This window comes from Manis javanica, chromosome 3 (genome assembly GCF_040802235.1).
Source record: "Manis javanica isolate MJ-LG chromosome 3, MJ_LKY, whole genome shotgun sequence".
In the NCBI taxonomy this organism is placed as follows: Eukaryota; Metazoa; Chordata; class Mammalia; order Pholidota; family Manidae; genus Manis; species Manis javanica.
In genome coordinates, this window is record NC_133158.1 from 55,124,800 (window position 1) to 55,149,885 (window position 25,086).

A 25,086-nucleotide genomic window follows, 5' to 3' on the forward strand; every position below is an offset into this window, starting at 1 on the left:
ATGGCAATAAGTACATATCTTTCAATAATCACCATAAATGTAAATGGACTGAATGCACCAATCAAAAGACACAGAATAATAGAATGGATAAAAATGCAAGACCCATCTATATGCTGCTTACAAGAGACACACCTCAAACCCAAAGACATGCACAGACTAAAAGTCGAGAGATGGCAAAAGGTATTTCATGCAGACAACAGGGAGAAAAAAGCATGTGTTGCAGTACTTGTATCAGACAAAATTGACTTCAAAACAAAGTAACAGAGACAAAGAAGGACATTACATAATGATAAAGGGGTCAGTCCAACAAGAGGATATATCTGTTATAAATGTCTATGCACCCAACACAGGATCACCTACATATGTGAAATAAATACTAAGAGAATTTACAGGGGAAATAGAATGCAAGGCATTCATTTTAGGAGACTTCAACACACCACTCACTCCAAAGGACAGATCCACCAGACAGAAAATAAGGAAGGACACAGAGGTACTGAACAACACACTAGAATAGATGGACCTAACAGACATCTGTAGAACTCTACATCCAAAAGCAACAGGATACACATTCTTCTCAAGTGCACATGGAACATTCTCCAGAATAGACCACATACTAGGCCACAAAAAGAGCCTCACTAAATTTAAAAAGATTGAAATTCTTCCAAGCAACTTCTGAGACCACAAAGGTATAGAAGTAGAAATAAATTGCACAAAGAAATCAAAAAGGCTCACGAACACATGGAGGCTTAACAACATGCTCCTAAATAATCAATGTATCAACGACCAAATTAAAATAGAGATAAAGCATTATATGGAAACAAATAAAAACAACACAAAGCTCCAACTTCTGTGGGACGCAGCCAAACAGTTTTAATATATAGCAATCCAGGCATATTTAAAGAAGAAAGAACAATTCTAAATGAATAGTCTAATTTCACAATTACTGAAATTGGAAAAAGAAGAACAAATGAGGCATAAAGTCAGTAGAAGGAGGGACATAATAAAGATCAGAGAAGAAATAAATAAAAAAGAGAAGAATAAAACAATAGGAAAAATGCAACCAAGAGCTGCTTCTTTAACAAAAAATAAACAAAATAGATAAGCCTCTAGTCAGACTTACTAAGAGAAAAAGAGAGTTAGCACACATCAGCAGAATCAGAAACGAGAAAGGAGAAATCACAATGGACCCCACAGAAATACAAAGAATTATTAGAGAATACTATGAATACCTACATGCTAACAAGCTGGAAAACCTAGAAGAAATGGACAACTTCCTAGAAAAATACAACCTTCTAAGACTGACCAAGGAAGAAATAGAAAATCTAAACAGACCAATTACCAGCAACGAAATTGAAGTGGTAATTTTAAAACTACCCAAGAGCAAAACCCCCGGGCCAGGTGAATTTACTGCGGAATTTTATCAGACATACAGAGAAGACATAATACCCATTCTCCTTAAAGAAAAATAGAAGAGGAGAGAATACACCCAAACTCATTCTATGAAGCCAGCATCACCCTAATACCAAAACCAGGCAATGACCCCACCAAAAAAGAAAATTACAGACTAATATCCCTGATGAACATAGATGCAAAAATACTCAAGAAAATATTAGCAAAGTGAATTAAAAAATACATCAAGAGGATCACATACCATGACCAAGTGGGATTCATCTCAGGGATGCAAAGATGGTACAAATTCAAAAATCCATCAACATCATCCACCACATCAACAAAAAGGACAGAAATCACATGATCATCTCCACAGATGCTGAAAAAGCATTTGACAAAATTCAACATCCATTCATGATAAAAACTCTCAACAAAATGGGCATAGAGGGCAAGTATTTCAACATAATAAAGGCCATATATGAAAAACCCACAGCCAACATCATACTGAACAGAAGCTGAAAGCTTTTCCTCTAAGAATGGGAACAAGACAGGGATGCCCACTCTCCCCACTGTTATTCAACATAATACTGGAGGTCCTAGCCATGGGAATTAGACAAAACAAAGAAATACAAGGAATCCAGATTGGTAAAGAAGAAGTCAAACTGTCACTATTTGCAGATGACATGATATTATATATAAAAAAACTAAAGAATCCACTCTAAAACTACTAGATCTAATATCTGAATTCAGCAAAGTTGCAGGATATAAAATTAATACACAGAAATCTATGGCTTTTTCTATACACTAACAATGAACTAACAGAAAGAATTCAGGGAAACAATTCCATTCCCAATTGCATCAAAAAGAATAAAATACCTAGGAATAAACCTAACCAAGGAAGTGAAAAACCTGTACCCTGAAAACTACAATACACTCTTAAGAGAAATTAACGAATACACTAACAAATGGAAACTCATCACGTGCTCATGGATATGAAGAATTAATATTGTCAAAATGGCCATCCTGCCTAAAGCAATCTGCAGATTCAATGCAATCCCTCTCAAATTACCAACAGCTTTCTTCAATGAACTGGACAAGTAGTTCAAAAATTCATATGGAAACACCAAAGACCTCGAATAGCTAAAGCAATCCTTAGAAGGAAGAAGAAAGCAGGCCAAATTATGCTCCGTGACTTCAAGTTCTAGTACAAAGCCACAGTAATCAAGACAATTTGGTACTGGCACAAGAACAGACCCACAGACCAGTGAAACAGAATAGAGAGGCCAGATATAAACTCAAGCATATATGGTCAATTAATATATGATAAACGAGCTATGGATATACAATGAAGAAATGACAGCCTCTTCAACAGCTGGTGTTGCCAAAACTGGACAGCTACATGTAAGAGAATGAAACTCGATTATTGTCTAATCTCGTACACAAAAGTAAATTCGAAATGGATCAAAGACCTGAATGTAAGTCATGAAACCATAAAACTCTTAGAAAAAAATATAGGCAAAAATCTCTTGGACATAAACATGAGCGACTTCTTCATGAACATATCTCCCCAGGCAAGGGAAACAAAAGCAAAAATGAGCAAGTGGAACTATATCAAGCTGAAAAGCTTATGTACAGGAAATGACACCATCAGTAGAAGAAAAAGGTATCCTACAGTATGGGAGAATATATTCATAAATGACAGATCCAATAAAGGGTTGACATCCAAAATATGTAAAGAGCTCACACACCTCAACAATCAAAAAGCAAATAATCCAATTAAAAAATGGGCAGAGGATCTGAACAGACAGTTCTCCAAAGAAGAAATTCAGATGGCCAACAGACACATGAGAAGATGCTCCACATCGCTAGTCATCAGAGAAATGCAAATTAAAACCACAATGAGATATCACTTCACACCAGTAAGGATGGCCACCATCCAAAAGACAAACAACAACAAATGTTGGCAAGGTTATGCAGAAAGGGTAACCCTCCTACACTGCTGGTGGGAATGTCAGTTAGTTCAACCATTGTGGAAAGCAATATGGAGGTTCCTGAAAAAGCTCAAAATAGAAACACCATTTGACCCAGGAATTCCACGTTTAGGAATTTACCCTAAGAATACAGCAGTCCAGTTTGAAAATGACAGATGCACCCCTATGTTCATCGCAGCTCTATTTACAATAGCCAAGAAATGGAAGCAACCTACGTGTCCATCAGTAGATGAATTGATAAAGAAGATGTGGTACATATGCACAATGAAATATTATTCCGCCATAAGAAGAAAACAAATTCTACCATTTACAACAACATGGATGGAGCTAGAGAGTATTATGCTCAGTGAAATAAGCTAGGTGGAGAAAGACAAGTACCAAATGATTTCACTCATATGTGGAGTATAAGAACAAAAAAACCTGAAGGAACAAAACAGCAGCAGAATCACAGAACCCAAGAATGGACTAACAGTTACCAAAGGGAAAGGGACTAAGGAGGATGGTTGGGAAGGGAGAGATAAGGGTGGAGGGAAAAAGAAGACATTATGTTTTGCATGTACAATGTGGCGGGAGGGCTGTGCAACACAGAGAAGACAAGTAGTGACTCTACAGCATCTTAACACTGATGGACAGTGACTGTAATGGGGTTTGTGGTGGGGACTTGGTGAAGGGGGCAGCCTAGTAAACATAATGTTCCTCATGTAAGTGTAGATTAATGACACCAAAAAAAAATTCAAACCATCTGGTCCGGGCGTTTTGTTCGTAGGTAGTTTTTTGATTACCAATTCAATTTCTTTGCTGGTAATTGGTCCATTTAGATTTTCTGTTTCTTTGTCAGGCTTGGAAGATTGTATTTTTCTAGAAGTTACTCATTTCTTCTAGGTTATCCAGTTTGTTACCATATTATTTTTCATAGTGTTCTCTCATAATTCTTTATATTTCTATGTTGTCCATAGTGACTTTTCTGTCTCATTTCTCATTTCTGATTCTGTTTATGTGTGTAGACTCTCTTTTTTTCTTGGTATGTCTGGCTAGGGGTTTATCTATTTCATTGATTTTCTCAAATAACCAGCTTCTGCTTTCATTAATTCTTTCTATTAGTTTAGTCTTCTCAATTTTATTTATGTCTGCTTTAATCTTTATTTTGTCCCTCCTCCTACTGACTTTTAGCCTCATTTGTTCTTCCTTTTCTAGTTTCATTAATTGTGAATTTAGACTGTTCGTTTAGGATTGTTCTTCTTTACGGAGGTAGGCCTGTATTGCAATATATTTCCCTCTCAGCATGGCCTTCACTGTGTCCCACAGATTTTTGTGTTGTTGAATCATTGTTGTCATTTGTCTCCATATATTGCTTGATTTCTGTTTTTATTTGGTCATTGATCCACTGATTACTTAGGAGCATGTTATTAAGCCTCCATGTGTTTGTGGGCTTTTTTGTTTTCTTTGTGTAATTCATTTCTAGTTTCATACCTTTGTGATCTGTGAGACTGGATGGTACAAGTTCAGTCTTTTTTAATTTACTGAGGTTCTTTTTGTGGCCTAGTATATGATCTATTCTTGAAAATGTTCCATGTGCACTTGAGAAGAATGTGTATCCTGTTGCTTTTGGATGGAGTGTTCTGTAGATGTCTGTTAGTTCCATCTGTTCTAATACGTTGTTCCGTGTCTCTGTCTCTGTACTTATTTTCTGTCTGGTGGATCTGTCCTTTGGAGTGAGTGGTGTGTTGAAGTCTCCTAAAATGAATGCCTTGCATTCTATTTCCCCTGTAAATTCTCTTAGTATTTATTTCACATATGTAGGTGATCCTGTGTTGGGTGCATAGATATTTATAACAGTTATATCCTCCTGTTGGACTGACCCCTTCATCATTATGTAATGTCCTTCTTTGTCTCTGTTACTTTCTTTGTTTTGAAGTCTATTTTGTTTGATACAAGAACTGCAACTGCTGCTTTTTTCTTCCTTTTAGTTGCATGAAATATGTTTTTCCATCCCTTTACTTTCAGTCTGTGTATGTCTTTGGGTTTGAAGTGAGTCTCTTGTAAGCAGCATATAGATGGGTCTTGTTTTTTTAATCCATTCAGTGACTATGACTTTTCATTGGTGCATTCAGACCATTTGCATTTACGGTGATTATCGATATGTATGTAGTTATTGCCATTACAAGCTTTAGATTCATGGTTACCAAAGGTTCAAGGGTAATTCCCTTACTCTCTAACAGTCTAATTTAACTCACTTTGTGTGCTATTACAAGCACAACCTAAAGGTTCTCTTTTTTTTTTTTCACCTCCTTTTTCTTCCTCATCCATTCTTTCTGTGTTATGAATCATATTGTGTTCTCTTTGTCTATCCCTTGGATCCCATCTGTTTAGCCTTAGGAATACTTCCATCTATAGGAGTTCCTCCAAAACACCCTGTAGAGGTGGTTTATGGGAGGTAAATTCTCCCAACTTTTTCTTATCTGAAAATTGTTTAATCCCTCCTCCAAATTTAAATGATAACCTTGCCGGCTATAGTATTCTTGGTTCAAGGCTCTTCTGCCTCATTGCATTAAATGTATCTTGCCACTACCTTTCAGCCTGTAAGGTTTCTGTTAAGAAGTCTGATGATAGCCTGATGGGTTTTCCTTTATATGTGATCTTTTTTCTCTCTCTAGGTTCTTTTAAAAGTCTGTCTTTATCCTTGATCTTTGCCATTTTAATTATTATATGTCTTGGTGTTGTCTTCCTTGGGTCCCTTGTGTTGGGAGATATGTGCACCTCCATGACTTGAGATACTATCTCCTTCCCCAGATTGGGGAAGTTTTCAGCAATTACCTCCTCAGTGACACTTTCTATCCCTTTTTCTCTCTCTTCTTCTTGTGCCACTACAGCACGAATATTGTTCCATTTGGATTCATCACACAGTTCTCTCAATATTCTTTCATTCTTGGAGATTTTTTTTTCTCTTTGTACCTCAGCTTCTTTGTATTCCTCTTCTGTAATTTCTATCCCATTTACGTCTCTTCTACTACATCTAGTCTGCTTTTAAATCCCTCCATTGTATGTTTCATTTCAGATATGGAATTTCTTAATGATTGAATCTCTGACTTAAATTCATTCCTGAGTTCTTGAATATTTTTCTGTAGTTCCATCAGCATGTTTATGATTTTTATTTTGAACTCTCTTTCAGGCAGATTGGTGAGCTTAGTTTCATTTGACCCATTTTCTGGAGTTTGTGAGATTTTGGTCTGCACAATGTTCTTTTGACGTTTCATATTTCTGTGTGGTGCCCACTAGTGCCCAGAAGCTCCAGTCTCTGGAGCTGCTCAGCCACTAGAGTGAGGGTAGGGGTCATAGGGGAGCAGAGCTAGTGCCTGAGGTGAGGAAAGATCTGTTTCCTGATTCCCGTCTGGATTGCCTGTCTCCGATGTCAAGAGCCAGTGGGTGGAGCACACAGGTGAAAGCCTCTGTGCTTTGCCTCTCTTGCTGTTGTAGGCAGGGCCCCCCCTTGACTGGCTTGATGCCAGCACAGTGACTGCAGGTTTGTGAACTGGTGTTGGCAGGCCAGGAGGAAGGCACAGCAGGCTGCGTGTCACAGTGGGGGGCCTCCGAGCTGAGTAGGCAGCCAGGGGGATGGGGCGCCTGAAGCTCCTCAGTGTTCCCAACCAGCTGGACAGAGCACGCCCAGACAACGTTGTCCACTTCTCCCGTCCCCTGCACAGCAAGCTCTGTGCAGACTCCGCTCCTTCAGCAGCCCTCTCGCTGCTAGGATGCCTCTCAGACCGCCTGCCTTTCCTTTGTCCCAGAGCGGCCGGGTGTGGATCCCCTCCTCCACAAATGGCCGGAATCTGTCTCTCTATCACTCCACCTGTCTACACTCCCAATGTCCAGATCACCACACAGTGTAGGTTTCTGCTCCCAAAGCAGACCTCCAGGGCTGGGTGCTCAGCAGTTCCAGGCTTCCACCCCCTCCTCTGCTCCATTTCTCTTCCTCCCGCCGGTGAGCTGGGGTCAGGGAGGGCTTGGGTCCCGCCTGATTATGGCTTTCGTACATTACCCTGTTTTGTGAGGCCTGCCCTGTTCAAGAGGTCTGTATGCAGTCTGGTTCAACCTTCTTTCTTGTTGTTTTAGGGTTAGTTGTATCAGTTAACTGCATTTTCATACTATGTGTGGTTTTGGGAGGAATTCTCCAATCTCACCTCTCACGCCACCACCTTGAATCCAAGGTGCTTAATTCTTATAGGTAAATTGAAAGCAAGGTTAATTTCATAGGTTTCACATATGTTTGTAAATTGTGAGGAGAGAGGACCATTTTAGATAGGATATCAGGGAAGATTCTGAAAGGATGAGATTTGAGTGGAAACCTGGATTAATTGAGGGAATATGACCCATCGGAAGGTCCAGAGGAAGAGCAGATAAAACAGTAAGTGTAAGGTAGTGAGGGTGGAAAGAAGTTTAGTTCTGGAATGGCCAAGAAAACCAGTGTAGCCAGAGCAGAGTGAGCAAGGCACTTCGGATCAGTGATCTGACTATAGACAAGGGAACATCTTAAGCTTTCTTCTTTCCCCACTAGCATGTAAGTTCCATGAACATAGTTACTTTGTTTTTACTAGAGTGTATCCACAGTGCCTAAAAGAGCTTCTGGCACATAATCGGCCCTTTTAAATCTTTGTTAAATTACTGAATGGTGTAATCTGGATTATACAGTATACAAAGAATCAGGACAATTTCCATAATATTCCTTATTTTCTTAAGAAATACATATTTACTTATTGAAGTTGCCATTCAGTTATGTACACACATAGTCCTAATTATCCAAGAGTGCTTTTTAATTTCAAAAGTACTTGCTACTAATGCAAGTGGAAATATTTTAGTTAAAAATGTAAAGAACCAGTCTCGTAACAAAACATGTAATGACTCGATCACTTAACATTTTTTTCTGAATTAAGTTTATATATAGCTTATATAATTTTATTCAAATTAGGCAAAAATTAGAGAAAAATTAGAAAGCTAATAGGGAAAATAAAATCATAATTTCCATTAAAAAGTATTATGCATATTTTAATATATTTCCATCTTGACTTTATGTAGACATGTTACTGAAAAATTATTTTTTACTCTGTCTTTTTCATATTTCCCTAAACTGATTGGGACTGAGAGATGTTAGCCTCCCTCTGTTTCCCCTTTGTCACGGATAAATTCTAATCACATACCTCTGTATTTGGTGTGGCCACACTTGCCCTTGGGTCTACTTATAATGGCTTTTGAATGTCAATTCAGAACAGCCTAATAGATTACAACAGGGGAGGTTCATCATTTGCCCCATGGCCCACTGTTAACTCTAGTACTTGACTTATGTAATTAGTATATTTAGATTGTGTAAGACCCTCTTAAACGTTGGTTTGCATGAAATTCACATCTTCTTTGGGCCCTTTCTAGTAGCAATTTTTAAACAGCATCTTCACTTTCTTATACTGGTATAAGGTTTCTCCCCACTGTAAGCTTCATGAAGGTAGAAATTTTTGTGTTTTCGTAACTGCTACAACTGTAACAACCTCTAACAGTACCTGAAATGTGATAAATACTCAGTATTTGTTGAATGAAGAAATCAGAAGTAATGAAAGCATGAATGAATAAATTAATTTTTAAAGTTAAAAGCAAATGATTCCATCATTTTAAAATTTTGGACTTTTATTATTTTAAGTGTTACAAATTTTTTTCTTGTCAGTGTTGTAGTTGAGGCCAATTTATGTATATTTACACTTTTATAGGGATATGTACTCTAATCTGCCTCTCTAGAATGTGTGTTAATTTTTTTCTTTATTCTCAAACACTTTTTCTTCAATTAAGGCAGTATAATTACTCATTGATCACCTGTTTATTAAATCTGTATCCGTGGTACACTTCCTAGGAGCAAGAAGTTATTTTATTTGTATACATTAGAATAAGCCTTTGACTAGTTAAATACAACTTCCTGGCTTAACACATGGCAGTTTCCATTTAGAACTTAGGTTCTCATCTGTGGAATCAGTAGTGAATATAGAAAATCATTTTCTCTGGGAGTTTCTACCAAAAAATAGGATTATAGTATTTGTAAGACTGTGTAAATCTTAAATCAAGATATTCTTAGTCTTACAGTTTCTAATACCTGCAAAGTGATGTATGTTCTTCAGTTGTTAGTAAGCTGAGTTAATTGATTCTTAAGGTTTTCCCATATCAAGCTGATTTGGAAAAGGATATTATTCCAGTCCAAAATTATTCAAAACTATGACTTTTGTATCATTGCTCCTATGCAAAGGTTTGAGGTAGCATTTGCTCATTTGCTCTTCTACCATTCTTTTCATATTTAACAGCACTTCTTAGGTTTTTATGTTAGTGAGGTGAAGAGTTACACACTCATGACTGCTATTGTGCTACAAATCAGGGAGTCTCTTGGAGATCATTCAGAAACATTCTTTGATCTTGTAATATCATTTTTTGAAATCTACTTCTGGGAAAACAACCCTAGGAAAAGAAACCTTCAGCAGCTTTTACTGAAACGTTTAGAGTGATTCTATAAACGTTTGGAACTGTGTATAGAAAACAGTACTGAAAAAAATGAACAACATAAAATAATACATACACACGTGTTACCTCTGTTAAAAAGGGGAGGTATGTTTGTGGATAGGGATTGGAAGAGACAATGCAAAAGAATTATGTGACTTACCTTAAGTTTGTGGAATTTTTTTCAGGTAAAGATGTTTAAATATACAGTTGACCTTTAAACAACATGAGTTTGAGCTGTGCAGGTTCACTTATACATGGATTTTTTTCAATAACTACATTGGAAATTTTTTGGAGATTTGCAACAATTTGAAAAACTGTTTTCTCTATCTTACCTTATTTTAAGACTACAGTATCTAATATATAGAACATACAAACTATGTGTTAATTGACTATATATGTTATTGGTATGGCTTCCAGTCAACAGTAGGCTATTAGTGCCTAAGTTTTTAGAGGGTCAGAAGTTATAAGCAGTTTCTCAACTATGTGGGGGTCAACACGCCTAACCCCCTGCATTGTTCAAGGGCCAACTATAAAATAAAAATCCAACCATTAGAACAAATAACAGTAAGTAAAGTTTATTTAAATTTGAAAAATGCTTGAAAATGGACAGTATAAATACATACATACATGCAAATTAATAAAATAACATAGATACTGAAAATTCTAGATGTCATACTTGAGGGAAAAAACATAGTAATTAGGAGAAGAGGACAGTCTGAATTCTGAAGCATACCAGTTGCCAAGTAAAGCATGTTTCTAACAAATATTGTGTAACTTTACTCTCATAGGCGAAAGAGTGTGGCCAGATGCAGAATAAGTGGCTGATGATAAACATTCAAAATGTACAAGACTTTGCATGCCAGTGCCTCAACCGTGATGTATGGAGCAATGAAGCTGTGAAGAATATAATACGGGAACATTTCATTTTCTGGCAGGTGCGAAGGAGATGTTAGTCAAAATTTTTGTAGTATTTTATTTTGTAGTATGGGTTGTTGGGAAGGAGGAATTAAGGTATAAACTGTAAAAAATTAATGACTGAGTTAAATTATGACATATAAAAAAATTAAATCACCCATAGTGGCTGAAATAGTGAGGGCAAGTGAAGGTAAGGGCAGCAATAAAGAACTCCCAAGGGAAGGAGGAAAAAAGAACCAAGCCATGTAAACCATATAAAAGAGTTTAAATGTCTTAATATAATGTATGGCTGTACTGTTCAATAGAAATATAATGAGCCACATATGTAGTTTAAAATTTTCTAGTAGCCACATTTAAAAAGGTCAAAAGAAGTATGTGGAATTAATTTTAGTATATTTTAAAAACTAGCATATCTAATATAAAACTAATATTAAAATATTAATGACATGTTTTGGTGTTAAGTTTTCAAAGATCTGTTGTATATTTTATACTTGTATTACAGCTCAGTTTGGACTAGCCATAATTCAAGTGCTTCAGAAGCACATGTTCTAGTGGCTACTGTAATTTACAGTACAGATGTGGAAGTTCCTAGAGTAAGGAAAAATGTTTGACTACTTGAATTTTAGCTTGAGTTTGATACTCTTTGACTATATTACCTTAGACTTATCACTTAGTTTTGCTGGCTGTAGTTTCTTTTTATATAAATTATTGAGCTCAGTCAGATGAACTTGCTCCAATTTTTTATTTAATGAAAAATTATAGAAAATAACTTCTGAATGAACTTAATTCTGTATAAGATAAGCTATTAATGTTATTAATTTGCCTGTTCATGTTTTATAGGTCCCTAAGTTGATTTTGATTTTTTTCTGAAAAATTTTTTCAGCAACTGTTTTATTCAGCAACTATTGATTGAACATTTCTTTGCTTAGCACTGTGCTAAGCACTCAAGCTTAACAGTCTAATAGATTGTGATTTATTAGCATGTGTATCATTGAGAGTCAGGAATGACATATATAAGTTTCCAGAAGGGACTGAGGCTAGGAAGTTGAGGGAGTTCACATCAGATGACTTTCAATTTCTCTTTAACATGTGAGTGATATACTAATATACACAAAACGTATATTTGGAGAATTGGTCGCTACTGGTATAACAAAGATATCATTGGTACTTTTTCACAAGCTGACTCTTGTTTTTGTTTTTGTTTTTCTTAATGTATTAATGGTTTATAGGTGTATCATGACAGTGAGGAAGGTCAGAGATACATACAGTTTTATAAGCTAGGGGATTTCCCCTATGTTTCCATCTTGGATCCGCGGACAGGTAAGATTTATACCAGCTTACAGCCTTTAATCTATCATTTCTTTCAGTTACCCAAATGATTGCTGCCTAACATTTGACTGAATCTAGTTTCAGAATTGTTTATAATTTAGATGAAGGTTTCTTCTTCATGCCCCATAGATTAAACATCTATTGAAGTGTGTGTTTAGGCAGTCTGTTTCTGAAAACTTTGAGAAATGGCAGTTTATTTGTGCAGTTCTGTTCTTTCAAAGAATAATTGTTTACCATTCTTTTCATTTTGTAAGGAACCCCTTTAGGTTGTCTATTATTAATATATTAAGATTGTTCAGGTACTGGTTGTAGTCCTACCAGAGAAGCAGAGGGTAGAGCTGGTTTTATTATTAATTGAGTTTTACATAGGTATTGCTTTACCTGAATCTCTTCTTCCTAAATGGCATTAAGTGATATTAGCAGATAAAATAGTTGCCTTATCATGACAGCTGGGAATCTCTTAGGTTGGTTATAATTAATCTATCATTTAGGTTAAAAGACACTATGTAACGAGGGGCGGGGATATGTGTTTCTAGTAAATTTTAATTATTCATATATGTGAAAAGAAACGAGAATGTTCAGAAAGGGTGTTGATTTTGTTATATATGCTGGTTTTTAATCTTCAGGTCAGAAGCTAGTAGAGTGGCACCAGTTAGACGTATCTTCTTTCTTGGACCAAGTGACAGGATTTCTGGGTGAACATGGGCAACTGGATGGACTTTCTAGCAGTCCCCCGAAAAAATGTGCCCGTTCAGTAAGTATGACTAAGAAGTGGTGATAGGCAGTTAAGTGTGATTGTATATAAGTGTCTTTTGTAAAATATTTGAGGTTAAGATGGTAAAGATAACACTGCAAGTAGTGGACAGTTATAATTTGTGGCCATACATCTTGGATACCCTCATGTTTTGATAATTTGATATTGTTTGTATCTTCTCAATGAAAAGAGGCTGCTGTCTTCTCAATATGGTTCTATGGTTCTATCTTCTCAGTAAAATCGTAAGCTTCATTTTTCCAATCTTCCTTGAGGCTAGGTTACAGGCATGTGACCTAAGACCTGTGTTTAGTAGTAAACAATATGAATATATAGCAGTGAACAGGAGGACTGATCTGACAAGCCTGGTGACAGAGGAATCCACTTCTCAGAGTCAGCATTGCTAGGACTTATATCCAGGTTTAAGCAGCAATGGAAATGTTGATTTTGGTAGACATCTTTCATGGCATAGTTGGGCATTATTGCTGGTTATATGTGTTTGGGACCTGGCTCTCTGGCCCACCCAGAGATTATTTATACTTAATTTCTGTAATATGCTATTACTAGGCAGACCTATTTGATAATTGGTATCAAGATTAGTTGCATGTGAGAAACTTTCAAAGATACAGGAATGTCAACACTGGTTGTAGGACCTGTTTGGTTTTGATGGCAATGAGAATAGAATTAGTTTTAGTTAGAAGATGTGGCATTGGGAACTCATATCATGCAGTGATAAAACTATTCCTTAAGTTATCACCTAGAATAAAGTGCCCATGGACACTAAAGGCTATGGGTACTTGCCAAGGTGTGGTACAGAATTCTTTTTTTTCCCCCCATTACTCAGAGTTTTATTTAGGTGGACACAGTGCAAAACTAAAACATTGTTTTATCTTTATCAATAGACACAATTGTTTTTTTGCTTTGTTTTGGTTTTTTTTCCATTACTCAAAGAAGTTTTAGTTGTGTAGAATTCTTTTTTAATGCATGAAAAAAGCCAGAGAGTTCCTGTAATTGCTGGAAGATAGTTCCTTATCTCTTGTAGACATAAGGCTGATACTGTCAAAAACTAGAGCCTGAGTTTGAGTTGCTGAATTATAACATATAGTGTCTTTACAATCTTGCCCGGTCTCTTACAGTAAAAGTTAAGGCACTTGGTGGAAAAGAGTGAGACTGTAAAACGGGACAAATGCATAGGGATGATTTGGGTAATGTACCTTAGATCCCTACTTCTGATACTAAGTTCTTTGAATGTTATAAATTTTGATCAAATTGTGTAAAAGAAACACCAACAAGTAATGGCTTAAACAGGATATCTTCTTTTCTCAACAAGAAGATCAGAGGCAAACAGTGTAGGATATTGTCAAGGAAACCAGGTTCTTCCTCTTTTCCCCCCTTCCATCCTGAGTATTGGCTTATGTCCTCACAGTTTCAGTATAGGTGCTGCGCTCCCAGGTATCATATCCAAGCATGGACAAAGAAGAAGGGGGTGGTGCTTCTGTTACGAAGGCAAATAGCTCCAGATAAGAGTTCTGCTTATTTTACCTAGGCACATTTTCTTGCAGAAGTTTTTACGAGATTTTATGTTCTATTAATTAAGGTTCTGTTGATAAGGAAGCAATGAAGATTGGGTGTGAAATAGGAAATGAGCAATGTGTCCTCATAGTGTTATTTAAAATGAGCTTACGGTACACACTGTTATTATCTGCAGTCAACCCAAGCCATTGCATGTCATGGGGTACATCTGTTTGCTTTTGTGTGTGTGTGATAAATTAGGCTTAAGTTTATTTTCATCTTAAAAATTTTACAGCTGTATTGAAGTTAAGTAATGTGCAGTAAACAACCTACTTAAATTTGCAATTTTGCAAGTTTTGTTAAGGGCATCTTTTCATGTGTTTTTTTTTGTTACCTCTTGGTGAAAGTCTTTTCAGATCTCTGGCTCATTTTTTATTGGATTGTAAAGGTTCTTTTTATATTCCAGATATAAGTCCTTTGTTGTATATGTGGTTTGCAGAAATTTTCTCCCAGTTTGTTGCTTGCTTATGCATTTCTTCTGAAGAGCATATTTCAAAATTTTGATGAAATCCAATGTATCGTCTTCTTTTATACTTTGTGCTTTTTGTCTTATCTAAGAAATCCTAGCCTACCCCAAGGTTTTATCCCATGTTTTTTATAATTTTAACTCTTAAGTCAGTGATCCACTTGAAATTAATTTTTGTATATGCTGTTAGGGTAGGGTCAAGTCGGGGTTTTTTGTTTGCATATGGCTGGCTTTATACTTGTTTCTAGCTACTGTTTGCACCAGTTGTAAAGATTATCCTTTCTCGATTGAATTGCCTTTTTACACCTTTGTGGAAAATTGATCACGTATGAGTGGATTTGCAGACTCTGTTCTTTCCAGTGATTGATGTCTTTCTTTACACCAGTATTTCACTGTCTTGATTACTGTAGCTTTGTAAGTCTTGAAACACTTAGTGTAAGTCCTCTAGGTTCTTTATTCTCTACAGTTGCTTTGGTTATTTTGGGTGTTTAGTATTTCCATATGTGTTAGAATCAGATTGTCACTATCTACAAAAAAAATTGCTGGGGCTTTCATTGAAGTTGCATTGGCTCTATGGATCATTTTGGAGAGAATGACATCTTAACAATATTGAGTCTTCAGATCTATGAGCATGGCATGTATCTTTCTATTTATTTAAGTCTTGAATTTCTCTCAGCAGTGTTTTGTAGTTTTTATAAATTGATCTTGTAGGCTGCAGCCTTGCTAAATTCACTTACTTGTTGTAGGTTTCTTAGAATTTTCTTTATAGATGGTCATGTTATGAGAAAATAAAGACTTATTTCACTTCTTCCTTTCCAGTCTCTGTGTCTTTTATTTCTTTTTCTTAGCAAAGACCTCTAGTACAAAGTTAAATAGAACGGAAATTGGACATCCTTAACTTGTTACTGGTGTTGGGGTGAAAGTAGTCTTTCACCATTAAGTTCGATGTTAGCTGTATGTTTCTTATAATTTATCAGGTTGAAGTTCTATTTCTAGTTTGCTGAGTTTTTTATCATGAGGGGATTTTATCATGATTAATTTGTTGAGGTGATTATATAGTTTACTTTTTTCTTTTTTTAATAATTATTTTCTTTATTATCAAATGTACATCACAGTAGTTGAACAGTCCCCCTCCATCCCCCCTGCCCCTACCTACTGTCCTCCCCCTTGGTAACCACTAGTCACTTCTCAGTGTTTGTGACCCTAATGCTATTTTGTTCCTTATGCTTTGCTTTGTTTTTATTTTCCACAAATAAGTGAGATCATCTGGTATTTGTCTTTTACCACCTGGTTTATTTCACTGAGTATAATACCCTCTAGATCCATCCATGTTCTTGCAAATGGCAGGGTTTCTTTTCTTTTTATGGCTGAGTAATATTCCATTATGTATATGTACCACATCTTCTTCATCCATTCATCTATCGATGGACATTTAGGTTGCTTCCATAGCTTGGCTATTGCAGACAGTGTGGCAGTAAACATAACGGTGTATTTATCTTTTTGAAACAGGAATTTTGTTTTCATTGGGTGAATTCCTCGGAGTGGAATTACTGGGTCAAATGGTATTTATATTTTTAGTTTTTTGAGGAACCTTGTTTTCTACAGCAATTACACCAATTTGCGGTCCAGCCAACAGTGTAGGAAGGTTTCTATTTCTGCATATCCTTGCCAGCATATGTTGTTTCTTGTCTTTTGGATAGTGACCATTCTACCTAGTGTGAGGTGATACCTCATTGTGGTTTTAATTTGCATTTCCCTGATGATGAGTGATATGGAGCATCTTTTCATGTGCTTGTTGGCCATTTGTATTTCTTCTTTGGAGAAGTATCTGTTCAGGTCCTCTGCCCATTTTTTGATTGGGTTGTTTGTTTTTTGGGTTTTGAGGCATATGAGTTCTTTATATATTTTGGATATTAAACCCTGATCAGATGAGTCATTTATGAATATATTTTCCCATACTGTAGGATGCCTTTTTGTTCTGCTGATGGTGTCCTTTGCTGTACAGGGTTTTGATGTAGTCCCACTTGTTCGTTTCTGATTTTGTTTCCCTTGCCTGAGGAGATATATCGAGGAAAAAGTTGCTTATATTTATATTCAAGAGATTTTTGCCTGTTTTCTTCTAAGAGTTTTATGGTTTCATAACTTCTGTTCAGGTCTTGATCCATTTCAAGTTTACTTTTGTATATGGAGGTAAGACAATAATTCAGTTTCATTCTCTTACATGTAGCTGTCCAGTTTTGTCAATACCAGTTGTTGAAGAGGCTGTCTTCCCCATTCTATATTCATGGCTCCTTTTTCCTGTATTAGTTGGCCATATATGCATGGGTTTAAATCTGGGCTCTCTATTCCAGATCTCTGGGTCTATTCTTGGGCCAGTACCAAGTTGTATTGATCACTGTAGTTTTATACTATAACTTGAAGTCAGGGAGCATAATCCCCCCAGCTTTGTTGTTCTTTCTCAGGATTGCTTTGGCTATTCGGGGTCATATGAATTTTAGAACTATTTGTTGTAGTTCATTGAAGAATGCTGTTAGTGTTTTGATAGGGATTGTACTGAATCTGTAAATTGCTTTGGGCAGGGTGGCCATTTTGATAATTCTTCCTATCCATGATTTTTTGTTGTTGTTGTTGTTGTCTTCTTTAATTTCTCTTTTGAGTGTCTTGTAGTTTTCAGAATATAGTTCTTTCACCTCCTTGGTGAGGTTTATTCCTAGGTATTTAATTTTGGATGCAATTGTAAATGGAGTTGTTTTCCTGATTTCTCTTTCTGCTAGTTCATTGTTAGTGGTATATAGGAATGCAACAAATTTCTATGTATTAATTTTGTATCTTGCCAATTTGATGAATTCAATTATTCTAGTAGTTTTTTGGTTGATTCCTTAAGGTTTTATATGTATAATATGTCATCTGCAAAGAGTGAAAATTTAACTTCTTTCTTACCAATTTGAATGCCTTTTATGTCTCTGTGTTTGATTACCATGGCTAAGACCTCTGGTAAGTACTATGTTGAATACAAAGACTGACAGTGGGCATCCTTGTCTTGTTCCCGATCATAGAGGAAAAGTTTTCAGCTTTTCACTATTAAGTATGATGTTGGCTGTAGGTTTGTCATATATAGCCTTTATTATGTTGAGGTACCCTCTATACCCATTTTGTTGAGAGTTTTATGAATGGATGTTGAATTTTGTCAAATGCTTTTTCAGCATCTATTGAGATGATCATGTGTTTTTTATCCTTTTTGTTAATGTGGTGTGTGATATTGATTGATTTATGAATATTGTACCATCCTTGCATCTTTGGATGGATGATCTTTTTGATGTATTTTTGGATTTAGTTTGCTAATATTTTTTTGAGGATTTTTGCCTCTATGTACATCAGGGATATTGGTTTGTAATTTTCTGTTTCTGTGATGTCTGTCTGGTTTTGGTATTAGAGTGATGCTGGCCTCACAGAATGAGTTTGGAAGTATTCCTTCCTTTTCTACTTTTTGGAATGCTTTAACAGGGATGAGTATTAGCTCTTCTTTAAATGATTGGTAGAATTAGGCTGTGATGGTGTCTGGAATTGGAGTTTTGTTTTGGGGGAGTTTTTTAATTATCAGTTCGATTTCATTGCCAGTAGTTGGTCTATTCAGATTTTCTGTTTCTTCTTGGGTCAGTCTTAGAAGATTGTAATTTTCTAGGAAGTTGTCCATTTTTCCGAAGTTATCCAATTTATTGCCATAATTTTTCATAATATTCTCTAATCTTTGTATTTCTGTAATACCCATTGTGATTATTCCTTCTTCATTTCTGATTTTGTTTATGTGTGTACACTCGTTTTCTTGATAAGTCTGTCCAGGGGGTTATCTATTTTGTTTATTTTCTCAAAGAACCATGGTTTTCTTTTTTAGTAAATTCCATTGATTGGTTTTTTTTTTAATGTTAAACCAATCTTGCATTCCTACGCTAAAACCTACTTGCTTATGATACATTACATTTTTATATGTCATTGGGTTTTGTTTGCTAAACTTTTGTCAAGAATTTTTGTGTCTGTGTTCATGGGGAATAATTGGTTTTTAGTTTTCTATCTTATGTTTTGTTTTCCTTATAGTATCTTGTAATGATTTTGTCTGATTTTGATACCAGGTTAATGCTGGTTTCACAATGAATTAGGAAGTATTTCTTTCTCTTCAGTTTTCTAGAAGAGTTTGTGTAGAATTAGTATTATTTCTTCCTTAATTTTTCATGACATTTACCATTGAAGCCACCTGGGCCTCGAGTGTTCTTTGTGGGAAATTTTAAACTACAAACTCAATTTAACTAATAGACATGGGACTACTCAGGTATCTATTCTTTAATGAACTTAAGTAGGTTATATCTTTCTAGGGATTTGTCCCTTTTACCTAAGGGGTTGACTGAATTGACATATAAGTTATTCATTTTATTTCTTATTCCTTTAATGACTGTAGTGTCTGTGGTTAGGTTCCATCTCTCCATCCTGTTATTGGTAATTAATTGGTGGATTTTTTTCCCCTGACAATCTGTCTAGAAGTTCACTAGTTTTACTGAGTTTTTAAAAATCAGCTTCTGGTTTCATTGAGTTTTCTTCTGTTTTCTAGATCATTGATTGATATCTGTCCTTTCTCCTCTTCTTTCTGTGTATTATGGGTTGTTGTGTTTTTTTTGAATCATTAATATACAATTACATGAGCAACACTGTGGTTACTAGATTCCCCCCATTATCAAGTCCCCATCACATACCCCATTACAGTCACTGTCTATCAGTGTAGTAAGATGCTATAGAATCACTACGTGTCTTCTCTGTGCTATACTGCCTTCCCCATGCTCCCCTCCCCACTTTGTGTGTGCTAATCATAATGCCACCTTTTCCCCATATCCCTCCCTTCCCACCCATCCTCTCCAATTCCTTTCCCTTTGGTAACTGTTAGTCCATTCTTGGGTTCTGTGAGTCTGCTGCTGTTTTGTTCCTTCAGTTTTTGCTTTGTTCTTATACTCCACAGATGAGTGAAATCATCTGATACTTGTCTTTCTCTGCCTGGCTTATTTCACTAAGCACAATACCCTCTAGCTCCATCCATGTTGTTGCAAATGGTAGGATTTGTTTTCTTCTTATGGCTGAATAATATTCCATTGTGTTTATGTACATCTTCTTTATCCATTCATCTATGATGGACACTTAGATTACTTCCATATCTTTGCTATTTTAAATAGTGCTGCGATAAACATAGGGGTGCGTATGTCTTTTTCAAACTGGGCTGCTGCATTCTTAGGGTAAATTCCTAGGAGAGGAATTCCTGGGTCAAATGGTATTTCTTTTTTTAGTTTTTTGAGGAATCTCCATATTGCTTTCCACAATGGTTGAACTAGTTTACATTCCCAGCAGCAGTGTAGGAGGGTTCCCCTTTCTCCACATCCTTGCCAACATTTGTTGTTTGTCTTTTGGACGTTGGCCATCCTAACTGGTATGAGGTGATATCTCATTGTGGTTTTAATTTACATTTCTCTGATGATTAGCGATATGGAGCATCTTTTCATGTGCCTGTTGGCCATCTGAATTTCTTTTTTGGGGAAGTGTCTGTTCAGATCCTGTGCCCATTTTTTAATTGGATTATTTGCTTTTTGTTTCTTGAGGTACGTGAGCTCTTTGTATATTTTGGATGTCAACCCCTTATTGGATATGTCATTTATGAATATATTCTCCCATACTGTAGAATGCCTTTTTGTTCTACTGATGGTATCCTTTGCTGTACAGAAGCTTTTTAGTCTGATATAGTCCCACTTGTTCATTTTTGTCATGTTCATGAAGAAGTTGTTCATGTTTATATTCAAGAGAGTTTTGCCTTACGTTTTCTTCTAAGAGTTTTATGGTTTCATGACTTACATTCAGGTCTTTGATCTATTTCTAGTTTACTTTTGTGTATGGATTTAGTAATCAATTTCATTCTCTTACATGTGGCTGTACAGTTTTGGCAACACCAACTGTTGAAGAGGCTGTCATTTCCCCATTGTAGATCCATGACTCCTTTATCGTATGTTAATTGACCATATGTGCCATATATGCTTGGGTTAATATCTGCACTCTCTAGTCTGTTCCATTGGTCTGTGGGTCTGTTCTTGTGCCAGTACCAAATTGTCTTGATTACTGTGGTTTTGTAGTAGAGCTTGAAGTTGGAAAGTGAGATTTCTCCTGCTTTATTCCTTCTCAGGATTGCTTTGGCTATTCGGGTTCTTTTGTGGTTCCATATGAATTTTAGAACTGTTTGTTCCAGTTCATTGAATAATGCTGTTGGTACTTTGATAGGTATTGCATTGCATCTGTAGATTGCTTTAGGCAGGATGGCCATTTTGACAATATTAATTCTTCCTACCCAAGAGCTTGGGATGATTTTCCATTTATTAGCATCCTCTTTAATTTCTCTTAAGAGTGTCTTGTAGTTTTCAGGTCTTTCACTTCCTTGGTTACATTTATTCCTAGGCATTGTATTCTTTTTGATGCAATTATGAGTGTAATTGTTTTCCTGATTTCTCTTTCTGCTTGTCATCATTAGTGTAAAGGAATGCAACAGATTTCTTCATAACTTTGCTGAATTCAGGTATTGTAGTTTTGGAGTAGATTCTATACTTTGGGTTTAATTTTTTTTTAATTTAATTTAATTTAATTTTTTTATTTTTTATTTTAATTTTTGAGAGGGCATCTCTCATATTTATTGATCAAATGGTTGTTAACAACAATAAAATTCTGTATAGGGGGGTCAATGCTCAATGCACAATCATTAATCCATCTCAAGCCTAATTCTCGTCAGTGTCCAATCTTCTGAAGCATAACGAACAAGTTCTTACATGGTGAACGAATTCTTACATAGTGAATAAATCCTTACATGGTGAACAGTACAAGGGCATTCATCACAGAAACTTTCGGTTTTGATCACGCATTATGAACTATAAACAATCAGGTCAAATATGAATATTCGTTTGATTTTTATACTTGATTTATATGTGGATCCCACATTTCTCCCTTTATTATTATTATTATTTTTATTTTTAATAAAATGCTGAAGTGGTAGGTAGATGCAAAATAAAGGTAGAAAACATAGTTTAGTGCTGTAAGAGGGCAAGTGTAGATGATCAGGTGTGTGCCTATGGACTAAGTATTAATCCAAGCTAGACAAGGGCAGCAAAACATCCACAGATGCAGAAGATTTCTCTCAAAATGGGGGGTGAGGTTCTGAGCCTCTCCTCTGTTGATCCCCAATTTCTCACCTGATGGCCCCCCTGCAACTATGCCTGTCTTAGGTTGTTCCTCCCTTGAGGAATCTTACTACTTTGGGTTTAATTTTATTTTACTTTTATTGTGGGTGTTTAAGATGGAAACAGGCATTAATTTGAGACCTTTCTTTTGTAAGATATGCATTTAGTTCTGTAATGTCTAAGTGCTGCTTTAGCTCCATATCTCAAATTTTTTCTAATTGCAAGGGAAAGTGGTAAATGGAATTTTTTAGCAGAATCTGTTTTCTTTTGTAGACATGATTATAATTCTATAATTAAGGAATTAGAGGAGAATGGATATTAGGTAGGAAGCGAGCAGTGTCTGCTATGGCGCATCTTTAAAACCAAGCTACATGCTATACAGTGCCATTGGTGTGAACCAACAATCCACCTAAAGCTGTTGCTGGTCACATAGGCACATATACTTGGTGGGTTTTGGTGGTAAATGAGCCTTAAGTTGATACTTACTTTCTGCTATATGATTGGCAGATTGTGAAACCAAAATGGGGTTCCTTTAGTTTTTCGTTAGCATGCATTTTTTTACCTCCTTATTGTGGAAAATTTTAAGCGTATTCAAATATTGAAGGAATTTATTGAGCTTCTATGTACTCATTAACTAATTTCAGTGATTATCAACATGCAACCAGTCTTGTTTTCTTTGTACCCTAATCCTGTTTGCATTATATTGAAGGAAATCTCAGAATTCATTATTTCATTTGCTAATACTTTGGCATGCATCTTTAAAAGGTGAAGAGTTTTTGCTTTTTTAAAACACAAACATAATACATCTTTAAAAATTTAATAATAATTCTTCAATATCATTAGATACCCACTGTTTAATTTTTGGTTACCTTATAAATTTTTTAAATATAATTTGTTTGAGTCAGGATCTAAGTAAGTTCCACTCACATAACCCATATTTTGTGACTCAGTATAGTGAAATTTGACATTAGAACTTAACCAAAGGAAAAGCTATTTAAATTTGCATTTCTTATGATCACAATGAAAATCTTCATTGTAATTTCACTTGGGGAAGTGTAGTCGTTGTTTTTCCCTATTTGTCGTATTCTGTTTTGTTTTGAATGTAAGTGATCTATTAAATTGGGACATATAGTACTGTTTTTTTGTTTTGTTTTTCAAAATAATAATTACTCGGTTATTTAGTGCTATCTTTATGTGCCAAACCAGTGCTAGTTGAAAAATACAGTGGTGAGCAAGGTAGATATCCTTCTCTGTGTTTAGTCATTTTAAAGACTAATGTTTTGGCTTTATATTTAAAACCTTAATTCTTCTCTTTTTCTGGGCAGGGAATAAGCTGTTTTCTTGATTTTATTCATTTTGATGCAAAAAAACCCCTGTGCTTGCAACATCATTATGCCAGGTGAAGGACAGTTTTTATTTTTGTTTTCAAAATATCCATCCCAACTTGGCTGTGTAAGACAAAGTTGTTCTTCTCAAATAATGTAAAATTTAGTAGAAGAGATATTTTCAGCAGAAAATAATAATGGCAAGCTGTTTAATTTCTTATGTCCTGTTTGACTTGACTATATTTTTTGGTTTAACTGTTTTCTTTTTCTTTCCACCCATGTTTTATGACTGCATCTCGCAGGAGAGCCTTATAGATGCAAGTGAAGACAGCCAGCTAGAAGCTGCCATCAGAGCCTCCTTGCAAGAGACACATTTTGATTCAACACAGACAAAACAGGATAGTCGCTCAGATGAAGAATCTGAATCTGAACTTTTTTCTGGCAGTGAGGAGTTCATATCTGTGTGTGGCTCTGATGAAGAAGAGGAGATAGAGAATCTTGCCAAGTCCAGAAAGTCTCCCCACAAAGATTTGGGGCATAGGAAAGAGGAGAATAGAAGGCCACTGAGTGAGCCTCCAGCCAGAACTGAGCCTGGAACAGCCACAAATCACCAAGGATTGCCAGCCATGGATTCAGAAATATTGGAGATGTCACCTGAAAAATCAGATGGAATAGTGGAGGGCATAGATGTAAATGGTGAGTTATATTCTAGACTTTATTTAAAACTTTTGTGTATTACTGAAGGGATTTATTTGTTTAAATTTCTGTTTTAAGCTCTTAAATATTTTTTTTTTTTTTTTTTAACTTTTCCTTTAGGACCAAAAGCACAGCTGATGTTGCGGTATCCAGATGGGAAAAGGGAACAGATCACTCTTCCAGAGCAAGCTAAGCTGCTGGTAAGTATATCTAATTGGAAGAATTTGCTTGAAGCAGAAAAACTAAATAATAGATGGAATTGGCTTGATGATTGTTTGAAGTAGGTGTTAGGTATTTAGTCTGACCTCTAACTGGAAATTTAGCTGCGGTGAATCTTAATTTAATTAATTTACTTCCTTCCTAAGTTATCTTAGAAAAGTCACATACCTAGTCAAGGCTCTTCTAGTCCATGACTGTATGGAATAGAAACCCAATGAAATTATCTGGAAAAGGGGAATAAGGTTATTTGAAGATTATAGTGTGGCTTCTGGGGTTCCTAGTAGCTAAAGCTACAAAGTTGTTAAAAACCAAGGGCATTTTTTCTGCATGTTTCTCTCATGGGGACTGCTTGATCTCTTCTTGTGATTCTCTGCCTTATACCATTCTTTTGTCTTTATACTGGTGGCTTTTATTTACCTCTCAGTTTATACATGGCATGGTACATCATAGTGAAGCTGAGGGCCTTTTCTTTTGTGTTTTTCAGCTCCTGGAAGAGAGGATATGTCTTATTAGCTTAGCTGAGCCTATGAATGAATTCCCTCTGGGTCGGGTGTCCATACCAGGCCATTTGCAGGAGCTGGAGATTGTTAATCTGATTATTGAAGACTGACAGTAATGCAAGTAGAGTCTGGCTGCTGATACTGCTACCCAGACTGTT

At 35.9% G+C, this 25,086-nt stretch overlaps 1 protein-coding gene across 1 annotated transcript in view; it reads left to right on the forward strand.

Annotated features, from left to right (window-relative positions):
* The window catches only part of UBXN7 (UBX domain protein 7), a 94,884-nt gene that overhangs the window by 60,241 nt on the left and 9,557 nt on the right, over positions 1–25,086 (forward strand). Inside the window, exons 6-10 of the mRNA XM_037013112.2 lie at positions 10,694–10,840; positions 12,050–12,140; positions 12,776–12,903; positions 23,816–24,209; positions 24,330–24,409. Coding sequence (XP_036869007.1) covers positions 10,694–10,840; positions 12,050–12,140; positions 12,776–12,903; positions 23,816–24,209; positions 24,330–24,409 — 840 coding nt within the window. The remainder of the gene's footprint in view (positions 1–10,693; positions 10,841–12,049; positions 12,141–12,775; positions 12,904–23,815; positions 24,210–24,329; positions 24,410–25,086) is intronic.